The following is a 19,389-nucleotide window of genomic DNA, read 5'->3' on the forward strand; positions in this document are numbered from 1 at the left end:
GACGACGACGACGACGACGACGATACGAGCATTCCTTTCGCTTCTTCTGTCGCCGCCTTCGAGAGGGACGCACTCCTCCATCGCTCGCTTCGTCTTCTTCGCCGGAATAGGAGGATTGACAGGAACAACCACCGCGCCAAACCCTCAATTCGTCGGCAGATAACCTTCGCTAGCACCTTTTCCCCCCTGCCACGGAAAAAAAAGCCAACCTTTGCGAAATAACTACAGAAGCCACGAGCTCCATCGACGACCACATCAATCAATCCCTTCGCTCCTACCGAATCGTCTTCTGTCGCCAATACCGTCTGGAACGACGTCAACCCCCATGATATTCTCGACCTAGACGGCTTCGAACTCCCCGCACTTTCCGCGCCCCATCGTCTGTCAACGACGACTTTGGACCACAGTCGAGCGGATCACATCTTACTCTAACCCAGACGATCCCGACGACCTTACCACCCACGATGAGGTTGTCATTCGCTAAGCCGTTGCTTCTGCTCGGCACCCTGGCCACCTACCTCACGACGCCAGTCCTCGCTGCTGAGCAGTTGCTCCAGTCAAACTCCCTCAACACCTGCCAGGATGATTCCAGCTTCACAGCCAGTCTGTTCAACGTCGTCTTCACCCCCGGTAATGGAAGCGCCGCAATCAACATTGTCGCCGTCTCCTCTGTTCAGGGCAGTATTGTCTTTGATGTCTCCATTTCGGCTTACGGTTACGAGTTCTTGAGGCGCACTGTTGACCCCTGCAGCATCAACCTCGCTGGTCTGTGCCCCATGACTGCCGGAAAGATCACCATGAACTTCAACCTGCCTGTCGGCGAGGATGCCGTTGGCCAGATTCCCGGCATTGCCTACAACATTCCCGATCTCGACGCTACTGTCCGTGTCTTCGTCAACTTGACCGATACCTCCACCAGTGTGGCTTGCGTTGAGGCTGATATTTCCAACGGAAAGACGGTTGACTTGATTGGTGTCAAGTGGGCTACCGCCATCATCGCCGGCTTGGGACTCATCTCTTCCGCCGTTATTTCTGGTCTCGGCCACACCAACACCGCTGCCCACGTTGCTGCCAACACGCTATCGCTTTTCGGCTACTTCCAGTCTCAGGCTATCGTTGGTCTCACTGGTGTTCACCTGCCTCCTATTGTCCAGTCATGGACTCAGGACTTCGTTTGGTCTATGGGTATCATCCGCGTCCAGTTCATGCAGGATATATTCACATGGTACCAGCGGGCAACTGGTGGAACTCCCTCAACTCTTCTCAACTCGCTGACGACCACTTCCGTCCAAGTCGAGAAGCGTTCCATGGATTGGGCCCTCTCTGCTGCCAGAATGGCCAAGCGTGGCATCTCTTCCGTTCCCTCCATCATCGCCAAGAGAGCCAACATTCAGCTTTCCTCTGGCAGCTACATCGTCTTCGGAATCCAGCGAGTTGCCTTCAGAGCCAAGATTGAGTCGACCAACCTCTTCATGACTGGTCTGTCCTTCTTCTGCGTCTTCGTCATCTTCACCGTTCTTGGCGTCGCCGCCTTCAAGGGATTCTGCGAGCTGGCTGTCCGACAGAAGTGGATGAAGAGCGAGAAGTTCCTCGAGTTCCGCAACGGCTGGTTCACTGTCCTAAAGGGAATTCTGTTCCGTATGACGTTGATCGGCTTCCCCCAAATGACGATTCTTTGCCTTTGGGAGTTCACCCAGGCTGACTCCGCGGCCGAGGTTGTTCTCGCCGTGTTCTTCTTCTGCGGTATGGCTCTCACCCTTGGATGGGCTTCCTTCAAGGTTATCAGAATCGCGCGTCGCTCCGTGGCCATGCATCGCAACCCGGCCTACATCCTCTTCTCGGACCCGCAGGCTCTCAACAAGTGGGGTTTCCTCTACGTTCAGTTCCGCGCTTCGGCATACTACTTCATCGTCCCTACGCTCGGCTACACTGTTGTCAAGGGAATGTTCGTCGCCTTCGCCCAACGTAACGGAACCATTCAGGCCATTGCCTTTGTCATTATTGAGGCTGCTGCGCTCATCGCTGCCAGTGTTTTGCGCCCTTGGATGGATAAGAGCACCAACTCGTTCAACATTGCCATTTGCGTCATGAACTTCCTCAACGCCGTTTTCCTGCTCATCTTCTCGGACGTTTTCGGTGCCCCGGCTCTGGTAAACGGCATCGTCGGTGTGGTTCTGTTCATCGCCAACGCGGCCTTCGCTCTGATCCTCCTGCTGCTTGTTATTGTCAGCAGCACGTTGATCTACTTCCGCAAGAACCCTGATGCGCGCTACCAGTTCATGGCCGATGACCGAGCATCCTTCATGAAGTCCCAGACCCAGCTCAACACCACCACCGAGTTGGATGCCCTGGCTGCGACTGCCCGAGGTGACAAGGCCCACTACAACAAGGGACTCGACCTCGATGACGACAATGACTCCATCTCATCTGAGTCCATGCGTCGCCGGGCGGATCCCTCTGGCGTTGCCCTGCCGCCGTCGACTGCCCAGTCAGCTGCGCCTTCTCAACACTCTATGCAGCGCCCTGGAGGTCAACAGCATGGCCAGGGACCGCACTCACCAGTGGACCCTTCAGTGCCTCTCTTCCCGGCAGACAACCGCAACCCCTATGGACAAGGGCCGACTCGGACACCAAGCCCCTACAACGGCTCTGCATCAACACTTGGTGCCAATAATCACAACCAGTACCGTAATCAGAACAATGCCAGCCCTGCGCAGCACCGCAACCAGAACAACGCTAGGTAAGAAACCAAAGAAACACTAGCCTCTTGGTGTTACAGCAGCTAACAACTACACAGCCCTTGGCAGCGTGGTGCCGGATATGAGCACTAGATATGACTTCTCATGATGTTTGCCCGTTTTGATGGGAGATACCACAGTCTTGGGGGGACAAAGTGCCAGGCAATCTGGCCGGTCTTTTAGTGTGTGTGTTGGCATTCTGGTCAGCCCAATCATTTTGGGCACATTTTCTCGGATACACGAGGGATTTTGACAGACACCCAATACCCAACCAACTCAGTAATGATGTGCGAGACAGGCGTGGGGAGGAGACTTGAGCCCTCACCTTGAGTTATGACGCGATGCATCACAGTATAGACGGAATGGTACCTTCCTTTTCTTTCCTTCTTTCATCTCTGTGTTCCACACAACTCTTTGTGTCTGGCATTGAGGACGGCGTCCCGAGATCACGGCGTTGATATTTGTCTTTACGGGGTCGTCGGGCACGCTAATCAGGAGGATTGCTGCGCCGTACTGGGTTTTCTTGACTTTGTACATAAGTTGCTGCTGGCGGGGAAAGGATACCTCGCCAGCGAGGACAGCAGCAGTGGGACTGGGCCGGCTAGGAACTGGGATAAGGGTTCAGGAAAAGGGCCAGCTCTAGGGCAAGGAGAAAAGCAATCCATCCGTGCCAAGGTCACACTCGGCTTGGAAGCTTTTGATACTCCAAGGGATACGATGAACCCCATGATAAGGAAAACAGACAAAAAACCCTCACAAAATAGCTAATGAATCCCTTTGTTACACAAGTCTCTCGGCCGATTGGAGGCGAATTCTTTGCGATGAAAAACCTTACTTACAAGTCACTGACGATTGAGCAGACCATGATGTGTAGGGGTGGGAGGGCAAGAACCACGATTGGCCGACGGCGAGGAAGCCGAAGTGTCGACATCTTTGTTGAGGGTCTTGTCCTCCCCTCGGCTGTTGTGTCACGGTAGATCAAGAGACGGATAGAACTCCGGCTATCACGGTCTCTTCTTCGGTCCCTGATTAAAGTTGGGCAAAGGGGAAAGACTCGGCCGTTGCGGTGGTAGTCCGACCGGCCGATCATCCGCGAGATGGACAGTTGAGAGAACGAAAAGTTTCGGACGTTAGTTGACGGTCACCTGTCTTGTCTAGCCCGCCCGTCAAAGGAGGGGACATCGGGAGAGCGTCAGGTGCGGAAGACGACCCGGGCTTGTCTTGATTTGATGTCGACTGAGAAGGGGAAATTGTTTCCCGCGGCAAATAAACTTTGGCCGACGGCCGTTCTGGATCGATCCCCTTGTAGACGGAGCAGGATGGATGGATGGATGGACTGACGGGACCTGGACGATACGTCCGTACCGCGGGAGGCCGGAGGAGAAGGAGATCCAGTCACCCATCCCCCGGGCTCGGAGGGGGAAAGCATGGGAAGGCGAGGGAGGTGAGAGTGGGCTCGGTGAAGGTGGTGTGGATTAGGTGTGGTGGAGAAAAAAGAGGCCGACATGGAGGAAAGCAGCAAGCATGAGAATTACGATGGGGGATGTTGTGGAGGGGATGAGAGGATGGAGGACCCAAGAAGAGGAAAAGGCACAGCAAAAGGTGGAGCAAAGTAACGGATGTTGCCTATCATCCATTGTTACTCTATGAGTGCAGTGAGACAGGCAAGACAGGGCCCTCCGTCCAGGCTAACACGGATCCGGAGACCAAGAGACGACTGCCTTTTCTTTGTCTGTATAACGGTCATCGATTTGTGATGGACAAGGCAGATGTCGTCGATCGGTCAGCCCGTCCAGCGGGTCCCTTGACGAGCTGGAAGAGGGGAGATGAGAAAGGGATCATGGGAATACAAACGCGCGATCCAACGGATGATGGACGGGACGTTGAAATGGAGCGGAAGACCGGTTTTCGCAAAGTTTGTGTAACATCGGAAGGATTTTGAGGTGACAAAGTCCAGGTTTGGCCGTCGGTAGGGTTGGTGGTGCAAGACCAAGATGAGCCGACTAACCGACCCCTTCAACGCATCTTGGCATCGCGACGTTGAGAAAGAAACAGTCCTCTTGGCCCCGTATCACGCCTGTTGGCTATCGAGAGCCGCGACCGAGGACAAGAATGGCGGACGGGATTCAGTCGAGCTATCTCCAATGTGGAAACGGCAAGCGAGGAGGGGAGTGGTTTTCCCTGGGAGGGGTGCGCGGATGGGAGGAAGCCATCTCCAGGTAGGTCTAGGACGGTGGACGGAGCTCCTGATTGCCCGTCAAAGGGCGCTTGGGAGTCGAAAGCCTCCAAGCTTGTTTACTGGAGACGAGGGCGTAGGAGGGTAGAGCGGCCGACTGTGGGAAGAAACATCGTGACATGTTGCGCCTGCTCGAGCTCCGCACCCTCTCGGAAACAACAGGCCCGGCTGACCAAGTTCAGGCTTGTGGCGCCGTGGTTTACCACGGCCTCGACCTGTGGAGGTCGTCGTGAGGCTTCACATGCAGGGCTAAGGCAGGTGGGCCAGGAGCCGGAGAGCGGCACATGCAGGTGCGGTACACCTGCGTTGGCGTTTTCTGGGGATGGGCTTTTCGCTTCCGCTGGACTGTAGTTGGAGTGACAGTTGTGCCTGGCAACGTGTGGCGCGTCTCGGTAGTTCCAAGAGTGACGGCAAGGTTGGTCGGCTGCGCAATCTGCTGCTTGATGCCACGGTCTCGAAGCGTCGTCAGGCCAAGATTCGGTCGTCGTCTTACAAGTCACATAAGTCGCACCATCAAAGGTAGGAGGAGGATGAGGATGATGATCGCCTGGGAAGGTCTTCGACTCGATCTAGAGTTGGTCCCTTCTGCATGCGCTGTAAAGTGGCTGGAGATATCGTGGGGATTCTTCTGAAGGCGTCAACATGAGGGCTTCGGGGTATCTGGCCGGCTTTCCTGTGGCTCAAGGTATTTGGAAGGTCTTTTCCTCTGGCGGCCGCTTGATTAGTACGATCACCAGTCTGCTGGGTTGTTCACCAACGTCCATGAGGTCTGGTGTCTGTTCACCAGGCGCGACGTGGTGGCCCTCGGACTTCTCGTCGTCGTTATTGGTTGATTGCAATGTCAGGACAAGGCGGATAGACGCGCGAGCTAGCGATAGCAGACGCGTTGTACGCCCCAGAGCCCCGAAGACTCTTTGGTCTCTAGCTCGCAGTACGAGATGCGTGGATATCACGGACAATCTGGTCGGAGGGTAACGGTCTTCTTGGATTCCGGCTACGCCGCGCCTATTCGCTTGGAGATGCCATGCTCGCTCAAGCAACATGAGGCTTGACCGATTAACCCAAAAGGCGAAGAGAAGAATAGACTGTGGCTCGTGTGAGATGGCGGCCGCCGCCACAGTCGGGCTGAAAGTGAAAAAGGGGGATAGTGCACGGAGTAACCTACAGACTAACCTCGTCGTCAGGTCGTCGGTCTGTGAGGCGGCAGCTGTCATGACGGCGGGGGCTGAGGGCGGACACGGGAGAACTGCCAAACGTAGCAAGGCTGCCATGGGCCAAAGTAGGAGGTATCGAGGTGGCGGCTGGCCCCAGACTTTGCCTGCCCAGAAGACCAGAACCTAGTCGCAGGATGTAAGTGAGCAGCGGTCGGATGGGGCCCGGGGTAAGACATACAGCTGGACTGACCGAGAAACGACGACCCGAGAAAGTCTGCTTTCGTCCGGATTTGGACGTGACAGAAAGGTTCCTATAGATCCTGCACGGCTTTTAGAGTTGGCTACGGAGAATTCCATGAGCTAGTCAGGTAGACAACGACAGAGACGTCTCCGGAGAAATTGTCATTGGCCAAATAACGAGAGAAAGATGCCGCTTGACCAAATCAAGGCTGTCGGTAAGACGCCTTTTCTCTTTCCGTGTGTAGAAAATCTGCTTCGAACACGATTACAATGGCCGATGGACGGTTGAGAAAGAATGATGATTGTTGAATGCTGATCATGTTTGACCATCTGCGGAGAGTCGAGAGTATCGGCATGAACAGCGCGAACAACGGTGATCGTTTCGGATCTTGAAGCTTGCCGAAAGAATAGAGGGTCTTGAAGCGGGAAATGATGGTCGTCTGTTCCTACCTTACCTCATAGAATGCCACTTTGGACATGAATGACGATATCATGGGCGCAAATTGCCTAAGAGGCGACAAGATGTCACTCACTTGCAGGTCTTTGCCTGAAGTGATTCGAGTATCCAAGACATCGTCAACGGAACATGGCTCGCCATGCAGGGTCAGAGGCTTCAGTGTTGCGCGGCTTCTTTGACATGGAATATCAAATTCTGTCAGCCCAGAGTCTCGCTCCCTTACTCAGTCGTCTGGGCGGGGGCGCATTCACTTGACAGTGTCGTGATACTCTAAACTTCGCGGGTAGAGGTGCGCGCCTCCCGGGCAAGGTTCTCGATCTCTCGGATGAAGCGAGTGAGACAAGTCTCGCGATGGCAAAGGAGTCGAGATCTTGCGCTTGTTGTGGCGGTTGGGAGTGATCTCAAGGGAACGGAGCTCGTCCCGGTGCTGCTTCCGGTCGAAGATGGAGCCTCTTGCTGGGCGGCTGCGCCTGGGCAAATGCGTTGGTGGTCCCGCGTCGCGGCTACGCAAGGCCAGACCCATGCAAGTACGTTTGACTATCGATAATATCGTACGAAGATGAGAGATCTTGTTTCGCTTGCGATGCAGCGAGTACCTGCTTTCAGTCGGGCAACGGACGTTGCGAAAGGGGTCCAGGGGAGTCCGCAGGGTCGAGACGCAGCGCGGCCGCGGCGTACGGCCGTGGAATGCAAAGATGCAACAACGTTTCCGGAGGGGGTGTGAGATGTAGACGGTGGGGGATCTGGACGGAACAAGACTTGCCCGATTCGAGCGACTTCTGCGATTATGTGATCGAGCAAGCGAGATCGTGATTGTGAGAGGAGCGGAATAGAGAGGCTCAAAGCCCAGCGGGTGGACTTTGCGCTAAGACATTGATACGGCGGGACTGCGCCCTGCTGCCGTCATGCTCCTGGCACCTTTCGATTTCGGGTTTGGCGCCGCAGAGAGACAGCTGTAGACAGTAGCATGGCATGATGAGCTGCGGGATTCTGCAACGGGGATCTTGCACTAGTCTCCACGAGTCGGGTTCAGAGGCGCGCGGGCAGGCAAACCGTCAGACTGTCATGTCAGCTTGTGGCTGTCTCTTGTTTTTTTTTTTGGGCGAGAAAGTGAGGGGGCATGGAGACGCCGTTCCCTCTTGATCATCCGTTAGAGGGGGTGGATATCACCGAGATCCCAAGTTCAAATCCCGACGTTCTGCTAGGATAGCAAGGGAGGCGTCTCCCAAGGTGAGTGTGTGTGGATGATAGAGGAGACCGAGGAGTGCGAGGTAAGGCTTAGCGGAGAATCCGGGGAGCGTCTGGCTGAGGTGGATGCGAGAGCCAAGTCTTGATGGGATAAGAGGACGAGAAAGAGGGCAAAAGAGCTATCTGTTTGCGGCGATTTGGACCTTTAAAGGAACGAACGGGGAAACCAACACAGGCCAGCTCACACCCCCTTGCTCCACTCACATTGGGTTGTCATTGCCCTCCCCCTTCCTAGGTAAGGCAGGTAGTCTTCGTTGTCTGTAGGAAGTCACCGTCCAAGTCTCTCTGGGCCTGGGCCTTTCGCGATGTTCTGGTCAGGCGCACTTCTGGGCCCCTCCTCCTCCCCATCATCGTCGTCGGAAGTTGGTCTGTGTTGGCTCCCGAAGGAGGGGGGAGGGGGTACCTGCTTTTTCTCCATAACGCCCGCCGCGCCCGCCTGTCATGGGATGGCACGGATAATGCGGGATCGCACAGAGGTGACGAGGTTCGGCCCTAGGGGACGGAAGAGATGGACGGAGGGACACCACCTCGCCCCCTCCTGCTTAGGCGGCCTGGCCTGGACGGCGCTCTGCCCAGCGTAGATCGGCTAACGGCTGGTCGAGAGACGGCCTCATGTAGCGGCACCGTAGTTCACCACGAGAGGCTGCCCCGACCCTGCGGACTGGGATCTAGCGAGAGGCTGCGCGAGGCGTCACTCATTGACCGACCGCAAGGCACCGCCGTGTAGATGAATGACTGGTATTTGCTGACTGATTAGATAATGTTGTTGTTTGTTGTTGTTCTTTCACTGTTGAGTGACTCGTGCGATACGATTCGTCTAGGATGGGTGTTGTAGAGATTGTTGATGGGAAAGTTGAACCATGGGAAAGTCGGAAACAGGATATCACGTTCAAAGGGGGGGACCTGATAATTTGTTTGAAGAGTGTTATTTTGGTATTTCATCTGTTTTGCTTAGATAACCTGTCCCTCCATATCTCATACCCTGGGTTCCAGCCTGTGATTTTGGGTTGATCCAACATAAGGAAAACGAGATTAACTAGTAAGTACTTGTTGGTGATGGTAAGAAAGTAAAGCGGCTATCGTGGATAAGCCGGTAAGGCGTCAGTCGGAGCTCGCGCTCCCCATGCCGTTGTGTAAATGAGAAGAAGAAAAAAAAAAAGAAGGAGGCGAGAAAGGAGCAAAACCCATACAGAGAAGGAAAACTCGAGGATCAATCGCCTACATTGATGATCCCGTGAAAACGCCTGATATCCCTTAGAGCCTAAGCATGCCCTGACCCGAAATAACTCCCAAGCGCTGCCCAAGCGTATACCTGCTGTACATCGGAAAGAAGAAGAATGCTTTGCTTAGAAGACGAACCCTTCCTCGACCAGTTTGTCCACATCGCCGCCTGCGGCCTTGACGGCCTTGATAGCTGCTTCGCTCAGTCTCCGTCGCTTTTCCATCGCCTCCTTCTCCCGACGGGCCTTGGTCTTCGAACTTCCACTGGGCGCCACACCGGTCATGAGGACGTTCTTATCGCTGGGCGTAAAGTTGACGAAGCCGACACCCTCAGATGCACCGCCCAAGTTGCCGATGGAAGGAGTGCGCATGCTTTCGCGACGAGACCAGGACCGGCGCTTCTTGACGCTGGCGCTGAGGGCGGCACCACCAGCACCAATACTGGACAACGAGCCGCCGCTGCTGTGACGGGAGCGGTTCGTAGGCGTGGGCGACGTTGAGGAGTCGCGGCTGGCTTGACGTGTGCGGCTCGGGTTGCGGGTCTTGCGCATCGGCGTTGAAAGGCACATGTGCCGGGCGCCCGCCGAGGGGGCACGGGGCATGCGGGGCCGGCGTTCCGTCATCTGTTGAGGGTGTTGCTGGTGGTGAAGTGGCTGTTGGGGTTGGTAGTGGACGATGGGTGACGATGTGGTACGGGGTTGAGGCATGTGAATCATAAGTCCTGACATTTCGTTTCCGGCGGCGGCGATGTTGTTGTATTCGTATGGCAGTTCACTGTGTTGAGTGTGCATGGCGAGGTTGAAGGTGGCATTGCGAGCGTTCTGTGCTTGATATTGTGAGTTGGATGTCAAGTCCATGTTGTTTCCACCCCACCACTGGTCGTCGATGCCATCCGTGGTGGCATAGGCATTGGACCAAGCGACATGAGAGTCGGTCTGGGGAGTTGTTGTGGCCATTGGCCAGGAAGCCTTGCTGGTGTTGGCGACGTTACCGGAGTTCATCTGCTGGTGGTGATAGAACATGCCGCCCTTGTCATCCAGAACGGGAGTGTCCAGTGGCGTGGTAGGATCGCTGCGGCGGAATACGGGGACGTGGTTGACGGCCACGCCAGCATCGAAGAAGGGGTCTTCGATGAAGCCACAGCCAAAGGACAGGGGGTTGCCGCCGGCTGATGATGCGGAAGGCAGGTCCTGGGGAATAGTGGCACTGTTGGGAGGGGACAGGGGAAGTCTTGCGGGGTGAGGACCGCCGAGGTTCTGGAGATGCTCGGGGCGGAGCTTGAACTTGCGGGGTGAGGCGTTGGGGGAGAGGGTACCCCTGCTGTCGATGGCGACGGTAGACATGGTTGGTTGTTTATGGCGGACAGAGGCAGCTTTCTGCTGCAGTTTCGATGCGACAACCTTGAAGAAGTTGCTCGGCTTACGACCACCGTTGGTGTGACTGTTGCTGCTAGTATTGGTCTGATTGCTGTTGCCGGCAAGGTGGAGGTTGCTGTTACTGCTGGTAGCGGACGAAGCTTGAAGAAGAGGAGTGGGAGGATGGGAAACGACGACAGATGGAGCGCGAGATGGCGACGCTTTCAACGATATGCCTTCCAGGCGCAGGAGCTCAGAGTCAGAGATCGACTCGGCCCCGCCAGCGTGAGCTGTGTCCGGATAGGTCGAAGTCTTCCTTTGTTCTTCTTTTCCACGGTCGATCGTCCATGAAGACTGGATACCCGGAACGCCCACAGCAGACGGTACCACCGCGTCTGAAGTCGCCGCCCCGCCTCTAGCGGCTGCTGATGATGGCACTAATGTGGCAGCGGGACCTGCTGCGGCGCTAGTCCTAGTTTCCATGAGCGGATGTGTGTGGCAACTTAGTATGTCGTCCAGATCGTCCGATACGCTTGTCGTCGACGCGGACCCATGGGCGGGGAGTGGCATGTTGTAGAAGAACGAGTCGGGCATGGCAGCAGAGGGAGGGAGCTCGTCACCCCCGGTGGTCGTCGAAGAAAGCCTCTCCAGGTCGACGAAGTCCTCGAAGAAGAGGCTGTCGCCGTGGGCCGCACCCGAGCCCGATCCTCCCCCGCCAGCTCCCTCTGTCTCTTCTCCCCAGGGCAGGTGAAACTGGCCCCCGCTACCGTCTTTGTCCTCATCCATTGAATCTACTGAGAACTGGACTTCCGAGTAGGCCATGTCGCCGTAGTCTGTCGGGTGCGAGCAGAGACTGACACTCGTGCCGGGGCTCCTCGTCCAATGCGAGACGGCCACTGTCATGCTCTCTTGTGCGGGTGTCTCTGCCTCTGTCTCTGTACTAGACTTCAGTTCCGCAAACGATCCAGAGCCAAGGCGAGGATCAGGAACAGAAGCGGGGGACTGGAGACAGCAATGAGGATCAGATCTGTCGCGTGGATTATGATGCAAAACGGTGGATCGTAGGAGAAAGGCCGTAGCAAAGGAGAGAGAGAATGTTACAAACGTTCGTTTGCGGAAAGTGAAAAAAGAGTGTAAGAAGGAGTGAGAGAAAGATGATAGAGAAACTGGGGTATAACCATCGAAGAATGGGACTCTTGTACGGAAATGAAAACCGTCGATGGTTGCAAGCCCACACGGGGTGGAGGGAACGAGAGTCAACAAATACCGTCCAGCCCATGTCTCTGATCCTGCCACAGCAACTATTGCAAGAGATATGGATGCAGCACGGAGACGAGCACCATTGGAATTGGGGACCGCAGAGATCACCGTGCTTTCAGCGAGGGATGCCATCTGTTCCTGAATGGCCAAAGGAATGCAAACCACGTCGTCTAGTGACCCAGCAGCATATCCGCATTCCAGTCAACACGGTCACCTCCCACTCTGTACCTGTAAGAACTGGGGTTGGTAGGGCAAAGAGACAGCGACATGAAAGAAAACTCGATCATCGTTTTCTTTCAAGGCAACGTCGTTTGACAAGAAAAGAAACCCCCCTCGGGAAGAAACAATCCATCTACTCGCCCTCTCTACCAGGGCTAGCATCGATAACAAAGACAAGTTGTAATTACCAAGACCGCAGGCACATGTCTGATCCATTGGAAGTATTCTGCTTGCTTCAAAACTCCCAAAGTACTAAGCTGACTGCAACCTTGATTGATATTTTGAGTATCTTTGGGGCGGCTTGATACGGGATGTCGTCTGCTTAAAAACGCCACTGGCGAAGCAAGACTGTCATCGCGGACCCCGGGTATACAACTTCCTTCCAAGAAGAAGACCACATCGAGATGGGGGCTTCCTCCTGCTTATCCAAGTCTCGATACCCTCCACTGGGAGGGTGTACCCTGTGGCCCTTTTTGGAATTAGATCATGATATGCTGGGATGAGGATGAAGTGATGACAAACAAGGGAACGGAGATATTTCAAGCAGTAAAGTAGGGGCGTTGTCGGCTAAGAGCGATGGCGGTGCCAAACTGCAAGGAATCACGCCTTCGACGGCCGGACCGGCGACCGATCCAGGCTCATGCTCCAGCTCCGAGTAGCTTTCACGGTCCGCGGCTATGCTGTGCCAGCTCTTCGTGAACTAGACTATCCATAGCTATCAAGGGAAAGGTGTCTGTCATTGGTGAGATGCTGCCCCAGATGGAACTACTGCACGTCTCCTCGTCGGCGCTCGCCTGACCACCTGAAAGTCTAATTGGGGTTATCTCACCTTCATTAGCTACGAGTTCCTTGGCTTACAACCCCTCTAGCTGTTGGATCAAGCCATACGCACTTGCGCAGGTGGAGAGCGTGTTAGCCGGGAGACGATTGGAATGTTCATACGGCTCCCCCTATATGTTACTTGTCTGAAGAGGGGTAGGAAAGATCTGATGAACTTAAGAAGGGGGGCCAGTGACGGTGCACGTCACTGATTCTAAACGAGGGTCGTGGTGCATTGTGCCGCATGCATGAATGGAGACTCCCTTGAAATCCTACTTTGACCACAATGGCTTCCCAACCTATCGGGACAGCTTGCTCGCAGGGCAGCCGTTGTCTGTTGCACACGTTTCCCAACCACCCGTAAGAACGGTAATACTGAAAACATCGCTGTCCTGTATCATCTCAGCCTTAGTCATCACTGCGATTCAAAGTGAAAACGTCAGCAGATAAGAATGCGACACATCCCAAAGTGTGAGGTAAAGCTTGTTGAATTCGAAAGTTCTCTAGTCCCCTCCAATAGTGATCTCTCATCAACGACGTGGAGAATGATGAAGAGGGGCGAAGGCACTGCCTGACAAAGGCTGTAAGTATTGACGCCACCTCTGCATCTTCGAAGGTTATGGGCAGACAGACACCAAGCCCAGCAATCGGAGCTTGCGCAACTGATGACTCGGCGATGACCACGGCCCGTCAAGGTCGTTGCAAGCCGAAAAGTGCCTCCGACTCCGAACAACAATGTGGAAATAACGGACATCCCACATCCGACCATCGAGTGGCTCATCGCATGATGAGGAAAAATAAAGGCAAAAATCTCCGTTGTCTTGCCCGACACAATCAAAACGCCGTCTCCCTCTGAATCCCGAGGACAGTGATCCCCAATTGAACTTCCACGCCGTGTTGTAGTTCAAATCCATTAAAATAAACGCCGTGCCCCTAGCCAAATCTTGATCCTTTTCCCGTGGGTATATCGCTAAAATGTTCCTCAGACGCTCATGTAATAAAACTGAAATAATAAGACAGGCCCGAATGATGCGAATTGGACTCCGCAACTGTCAGGGCGATTCAGGTTGGTCGAGGATCGTGCGTTGGTCCTGGTCCTTTTCTTCGTCGCATTCTTGGTCGTTGTCTGACAACGTTATGACAACGAAGCGCCGTCTCTGCCGATCCTCTGAATCGCAAAGACCCATAACTTCGCATGCCTCCCGACTTGCCCAACAGCCTTTCTCTGTCGGCAGCTAATGCTCTCTGCATGATGGCATATTCCTCGTCTTGGTCGCAAAAGCCCTCATCCACTTCCGGCTGAGTCAAGGCTGGGTCGCTCTCGGGATAACCGTCGGCATCAATGTTGGGAAGATGAGGATATACAGGGACAGCCGCTGGTACAGATGGCATTGCTGCAGGTGGATGAACGTTGCACTGCAACTCTTCCGAGATCATGTCCTTGACACGTGCTTCTATCGCGCGGGCATTGGTTGGATTGTTGACAACGCGGCTGTAACGCTGACGCCGGGCTCTTTTCCAATCGGCCACTGGCTGGTGTTCTTTGATATCATCCGTAGCAAGGTTCATATCGCAGTCGTCGTCCACCTCTAGATCGGTCATTGATAAATCGTTGACTATTGACGATGATACTTTAGCCGACGTCGCCAGTACATCTCGTTGTCGAAACTCTGGAATAAGTGTTTGTTTGCTGAGCTCGTGGGCAAGGTTGTCGATGGGTTGTGGTGGGATCACTGGTGTATCGAGGGCAGCTGGAGATGACCTTGGTGGAGACAACAGTCCTTCAGTCGGGTTCGGTAATTTTTGTGGGCGTTGTTTCGGTGAGAGAGATGGCTCCTCGCCAGGACCGTCCGCGCCTGAGCGGATCTGAGTTCCTAATGCAAAGTGGTCAAACATCCTTCCTCGAGTTTGAGCGAAGACTGTCGACAGATAAATTTGCCCTGCGTATGATGTGGTGACGAGAGCGCAGCGTGGGCTGGAGCTCGCTCTAGGAGGGCCGAGCTGCTATTATGAAGGCATCCGCAACGGCGCTAGGGACTGGGCGAAGAGGCGCCGTGGCGGCCACAAAAGGCCCCCGAGTGACTACTTCCGATACTTGGTAGTGAGTGCTAGCAGCAAGAATGACGTTGTGCTAACTTTGAGAGCGTGCAGGGAAATTGAGTGTGGCCGAGGCGTTGACCAAGAGAGAATGCTGCCATGTGCCTGGGGATGTATGTTGTATGTTCGATTGCTGTTTGTTCGATGTTCTCAATGAGCAGAATATGCCATGATATCAAGCGGAGTGCGCCTCTCTGCTGGTAGGGAAACGAGGGCAAGTGAGGATGAACGAACGGTAGGGGACGTGGGATGGGAGAAGAGAAGTTGATTTAGATTAGGAGAGACGGTTCCAACTGAGGGATAGCCAGAAGGCAGGAAGACGACGGAGGGGACTAGTTACTTTGGCGTAGCGTCACAGAGGATGCTAGCTAAGGTAGTGTAGCTGTGGTGACTGAGCTCGAAGGGGACGATGAATTTGGATGTAAACGGAGTCGAAGAGAGTCGCAGAACGAGGTGTGTGGTGCGTGGGCGGGCGTAATACACATATGGTCCTTTCTTTGGGTAGCAAAAGATGCAGACATGGAACCCGTACCAGAACCAGTACCGGTAACCAGTATCAGGCCAAGCAGTATCCGTACCGTATGGCCGGCACTACTAGCGAGCTAGCGCGGCCAAGTTTCTCTGGAGACAGTGGAGGGACAAGGAGAATGGTTGCACAAAGACGAAGCTAGAGGAGGCCTGGCTGGCGGCACCACCCTGGGACTGATGGTCGTCTTTGCGCCGTGCAACAGCCGCCAGAGAAGAGGACGAGGAGGGACGAGTGTGCGTAGCTACACGGTCTCGGGAGGGAAATTTGCTCGGTGTCTGTTGAACTGGACTGCAATCGAGCTCGAGAGTGTCGTTGGGTAATTGTGAGGTGAAGGTGCGTTCGTGTATCCGCACGGATAGCTTCAAAATGTTCTAGGGCCAAGAGGAAGAGAGGAGGAGACTCGGGAAGTCAATCTTTACTCTGGAGTCTTGGGAGAGTTGGCCGTTTGCGACGGATTGATTGTAGTGAGATGGTGGTTTGCAATTTGCGAGTCGCAGGGCTATAGATTTCCAAACGGATATAATAGTGCTAGTATTCGTGCAAAGCACCCGGTAACGTGGACGCGGTTTGGAAAAAGAAAATGAGGAGGGGGGCCTCGAAGGATTGAAAAGCGTGCAGATGCTGGGTCGGAGGCGCGCCAAAAGGCCCAAAACCGTGGGAAAACGGTGCAGTACCGACAGGGCGACACCCAGTGATCTGGGTCTGACGGCTGAGTCAAAACGCACGAGGGCAGCTTTGGGGGAGATTGGATGACGGGCCAAGGAAGGATCGAGCGCCGACCTGCCTGTGGTCCTTCCCTTGATGACCAAAAACCTGAGGATCGTTACGGCGGACTTTGGATAGAACCCGCCCGCCGTGCCTACTTCCATCTCATGCAACGCTCAGACACGAACATGGAGGATAGTTCGAAAGGAAGCAACTCCATATCTCATAGACTTTTTCATTTTCAACAAGACGGTACATGATGAGATGGAGATAGGTAGCTAATTAGAGAATGGAAGTTACGAGGGGAAAGCCTGGGCTCCGTCCTGGTTGCCGTCCCTAACGGAAGGGAACAGATACGTAGTCGGATCTAGACCCGATCGAGAAGGACAGACAGGGGAGAATACCGCAGTAAGGCCCAGATCCCTGGCGCAGAGCTAAGCGAGCCCACTAGGGCGCACTGGCCACATCTCTTTCAAGTTTCCACTCCCATCCAGGTCCTTGTCCCCTTTCCCAAAGGCTTGTCGGGAGTCGGGATCCAAGGACAACCGTCGACCGTGACGTGAAATCACGGTTGTAGTGTCGCGTCCTCATTTTCGGGAATGTGGGGACTCGAACCATTGCGCGGGCAAGCCGCAAACTCCCCTTCTGCCTCGCAGCGTACGGGATATCCACGAATACAGATTACAGCGTGTAGTGTACGGATACTTTGCATCTGCCGTGCCCACCTATTCGTACTACGAATACATTACCTATCTAGTATCTGCCCATGGGCCACCCGAATCAGTCATGAACACTGGCGCTTCACTCATGACTTGGTACTCCCACGTAGCTCGCCTATAACAGGTGGGTACAACAGCAGCAGCAGCAGCAACAGCAGCAACAACAGCAACAACAGCAGCACAGCAGGTGATGCGAAGAATCTAGCCAGACTTGCCAATGACTATCCGTACACGAAAGCGTGAAGGTAGCTTCAAACGGTTGTCTCTTTTGGTAAGGCAGAGTCTTGACTCTGCCGGGAGTTTAAGAGACACACTCGTCGCGCCTGCCCAGTGTTGCGGTCTTGAGGCTTGCCAGCCATTCAAGGGAGAGCGACAGGTATCCATCCACCTTGATCAGGTGGGTCCTCTTTGGATACTTTGATTGGCTCATCTGACATTTCCCTAGCGCCTGCACCGTGTCCAGATACCCATGCTCCCGGGGCTCCAGTCCAGCTGGACCCCAAAACAGACGGACCAGAGACGATACAGCAAATCAGCGGAAGGAAGGCTGTGGATCAAAGTACCTTCACGGCTCATCATCCCGACACACTGTGCTCGGTACGTCCACTCCCCGCCGTCATCAAGGGTGAGTGAGGCTCCCCTCTTACACTACGAAGTATTCGTACGAATACACAGCACACACATCGACCTGCCTGAACTTGCACAACCATCACCAACCACCACAACCTCCATCTCACATATCCGTACAAGACAAGAGAATTCGCGTCAAACATCGTTTGCCTCTCGGCCGGCGTGGATTCGAGACACTCTGTTCTAATGTTCAACAACTCTTCCTCCATTTGGCTACGAATACCGACTCGAGCACACGAGCACGACACAATCAGTGTGCTTCGCTCACTTGCGGCTCCCCCGTGTCGTGCCTACGGTCTCAACCCTCCGTTGGAAATCCCAGCATCGTCTGATGAATGTGAGACCAAGCGGCCAGCCGGGCGCAAGACCGCACGGTCGCATGGACTCTGAGACCAACTTGCCTTAGCTCGACCGCTATTCATGTCACAACGATGCACAGCTGCCTTCGAGAATCGCTAGAACAACCACTTGTCTTGCACCATCTGCAGCCGATACCCGTCCATGTGCCATCTGTCTCTGCCCTCCCGAGCGACACGCTTCACCTCGTACAGTTACGGATAGTCATACGACGAATCCGGTCCTTCCCCCCGTCTTCGCAAAATCTGAGACCACTTGCTCAATCTTTGGCTGCAAGCGAGTTGCGGTAGCCATCTGCAAGACTGTAAGACACAGTCTGCAAACCTACACCTGGCTTCTTGCCTGCAGTTTTGATTTCGAAATTTGATCAGTCAAGCCAACAGGTCTACCTACCTTATTGGAGGGTGCAGTTCGACAATTGTGTCCCTTCCCTTGCCAGGTGGCCACGGACGCTCTCGACGCCACACTGGCCGCTCCAAATGCGAGAAACACGCCATTGTTCAGATGAGGCGGGCCCGGTTGCTGCACAATGCTCCGGCAGCAAACAATTACACGGCTCAGTCAAACAGCCTTTCTTCGGACGGTATCACTGTCTTCGATTGCGACGGCTACTCGTGCCCGCCCCCCCTTTAATTGGAACTCGGGTCTCGTCACCCACTAAAGTGGGTGCTTTTCACCCAAACGGCCACATCACCCATATGGGCACTTAGTCGACGGATTATACCATTATACACAAGCCTCGACTACCCCCTTTTTAACTCACGCCCAGTGCCCGGACCGTCGACTATGTACAGAGGGAGCAACTTGCCGGTATTCCTCATATTTCTGGCTTTTTTTTCCTGCCTTAAAAGCCCCTTTTTAATAGTAGAGCGGATCTTCGCGTCTACTACCTCAATAAAAGCTACCTCCTTTACAATCTTAGATACTTACCTCCGTTCGACTATACGTCGGCCGTCCTTGATTATAATAATTCCTCCTATCTATAATTAACTATTCTTACCCTGTCTACGGGCTCTACTAACTTGTTAGGTAAGCTAAGTAAGCCCGAGGTCTCTCTTTGTCTAGAGGAGCTCTGAGCCTTATATAAGTGCTCTCTATATAAAGCGGTCAAGGTTATTCTCAAGCGGGGAAGCTTCATTAGTTAAGCACTGGATCTCTCTATTTAAATTATATATATTCTCTTATAAATGTTAGGTCATATAGCGGAGCTTCTAAATAATAATAAGCATAATAAATAGCAATAAACCCGGCCCCTAAAAAGAAGATATAGTTAGGCTAAAATTGTAGCTATAATTATAGATTTTCTCGAGTACGATTTATAGATTATATAGATCGATACTTATTTTTTTAAATACTGAGAGAATTATTAAAATTTAAATGCCTACTTACGTACTATCTATGTAAA

General features: G+C 54.0%; 5 protein-coding genes across 5 annotated transcripts; 3 read left to right on the forward strand and 2 right to left on the reverse strand.

Annotated features, from left to right (window-relative positions):
• Window positions 1–311: 311 nt before the first annotated feature.
• BDP81DRAFT_83100 (uncharacterized protein) lies at window positions 312–3,030 on the forward strand. Its single transcript, XM_060596351.1, has 2 exons — window positions 312–2,740; window positions 2,798–3,030. The coding sequence occupies exons 1-2, from the start codon at window positions 465–467 to the stop codon at window positions 2,829–2,831; spliced, it is 2,310 nt and encodes a 769-aa protein (XP_060450466.1). The 5' UTR covers window positions 312–464; the 3' UTR covers window positions 2,832–3,030.
• Window positions 3,031–5,098: 2,068 nt separating this feature from the next.
• On the forward strand, window positions 5,099–5,710 carry BDP81DRAFT_415697 (uncharacterized protein). The gene has a single exon (XM_060589473.1). It carries the CDS (start codon window positions 5,259–5,261, stop codon window positions 5,604–5,606), a length of 348 nt encoding a protein of 115 aa, XP_060450467.1. The 5' UTR covers window positions 5,099–5,258; the 3' UTR covers window positions 5,607–5,710.
• Window positions 5,711–5,720: 10 nt separating this feature from the next.
• Window positions 5,721–6,772, forward strand: BDP81DRAFT_415698 (uncharacterized protein). Its single transcript, XM_060589474.1, has one exon. The coding sequence runs from the start codon at window positions 6,016–6,018 to the stop codon at window positions 6,313–6,315; it is 300 nt and encodes a 99-aa protein (XP_060450468.1). The 5' UTR covers window positions 5,721–6,015; the 3' UTR covers window positions 6,316–6,772.
• A 2,647-nt stretch (window positions 6,773–9,419) lies between these two features.
• Window positions 9,420–11,552, reverse strand: BDP81DRAFT_309253 (uncharacterized protein; the record flags this gene model as incomplete). Its single annotated transcript, XM_060583531.1, has 1 exon — window positions 9,420–11,552. The coding sequence occupies one exon, from the start codon at window positions 11,550–11,552 to the stop codon at window positions 9,420–9,422; it is 2,133 nt and encodes a 710-aa protein (XP_060450469.1).
• A 1,634-nt stretch (window positions 11,553–13,186) lies between these two features.
• Window positions 13,187–13,868, reverse strand: BDP81DRAFT_83143 (uncharacterized protein). The gene has a single exon (XM_060596352.1). It carries the CDS (start codon window positions 13,726–13,728, stop codon window positions 13,387–13,389), a length of 342 nt encoding a protein of 113 aa, XP_060450470.1. The 5' UTR covers window positions 13,729–13,868; the 3' UTR covers window positions 13,187–13,386.
• Window positions 13,869–19,389: the final 5,521 nt, after the last annotated feature.

Source organism: Colletotrichum phormii (assembly GCF_030913505.1).
Source record: "Colletotrichum phormii strain CBS 102054 chromosome Unknown BDP81scaffold_2, whole genome shotgun sequence".
NCBI classification, from domain to species: Eukaryota; Fungi; Ascomycota; class Sordariomycetes; order Glomerellales; family Glomerellaceae; genus Colletotrichum; species Colletotrichum phormii.

Excerpts from the sequence above, each read along its gene's own strand:
- BDP81DRAFT_415698 (XM_060589474.1), top strand. The coding sequence starts at position 6,016 with ATGAGGCTTGACCGATTAACCCAAAAGGCGAAGAGAAGAATAGACTGT.
- BDP81DRAFT_83100 (XM_060596351.1), top strand. The coding sequence starts at position 465 with ATGAGGTTGTCATTCGCTAAGCCGTTGCTTCTGCTCGGCACCCTGGCC. Across the intron at positions 2,741-2,797 it reads CGCAACCAGAACAACGCTAG|CCCTTGGCAGCGTGGTGCCG; the intron begins GTAAGAAACCAA and ends ACAACTACACAG.
- BDP81DRAFT_415697 (XM_060589473.1), top strand. The coding sequence starts at position 5,259 with ATGCAGGTGCGGTACACCTGCGTTGGCGTTTTCTGGGGATGGGCTTTT.
- BDP81DRAFT_83143 (XM_060596352.1), bottom strand. The coding sequence starts at position 13,728 with ATGAGCCACTCGATGGTCGGATGTGGGATGTCCGTTATTTCCACATTG.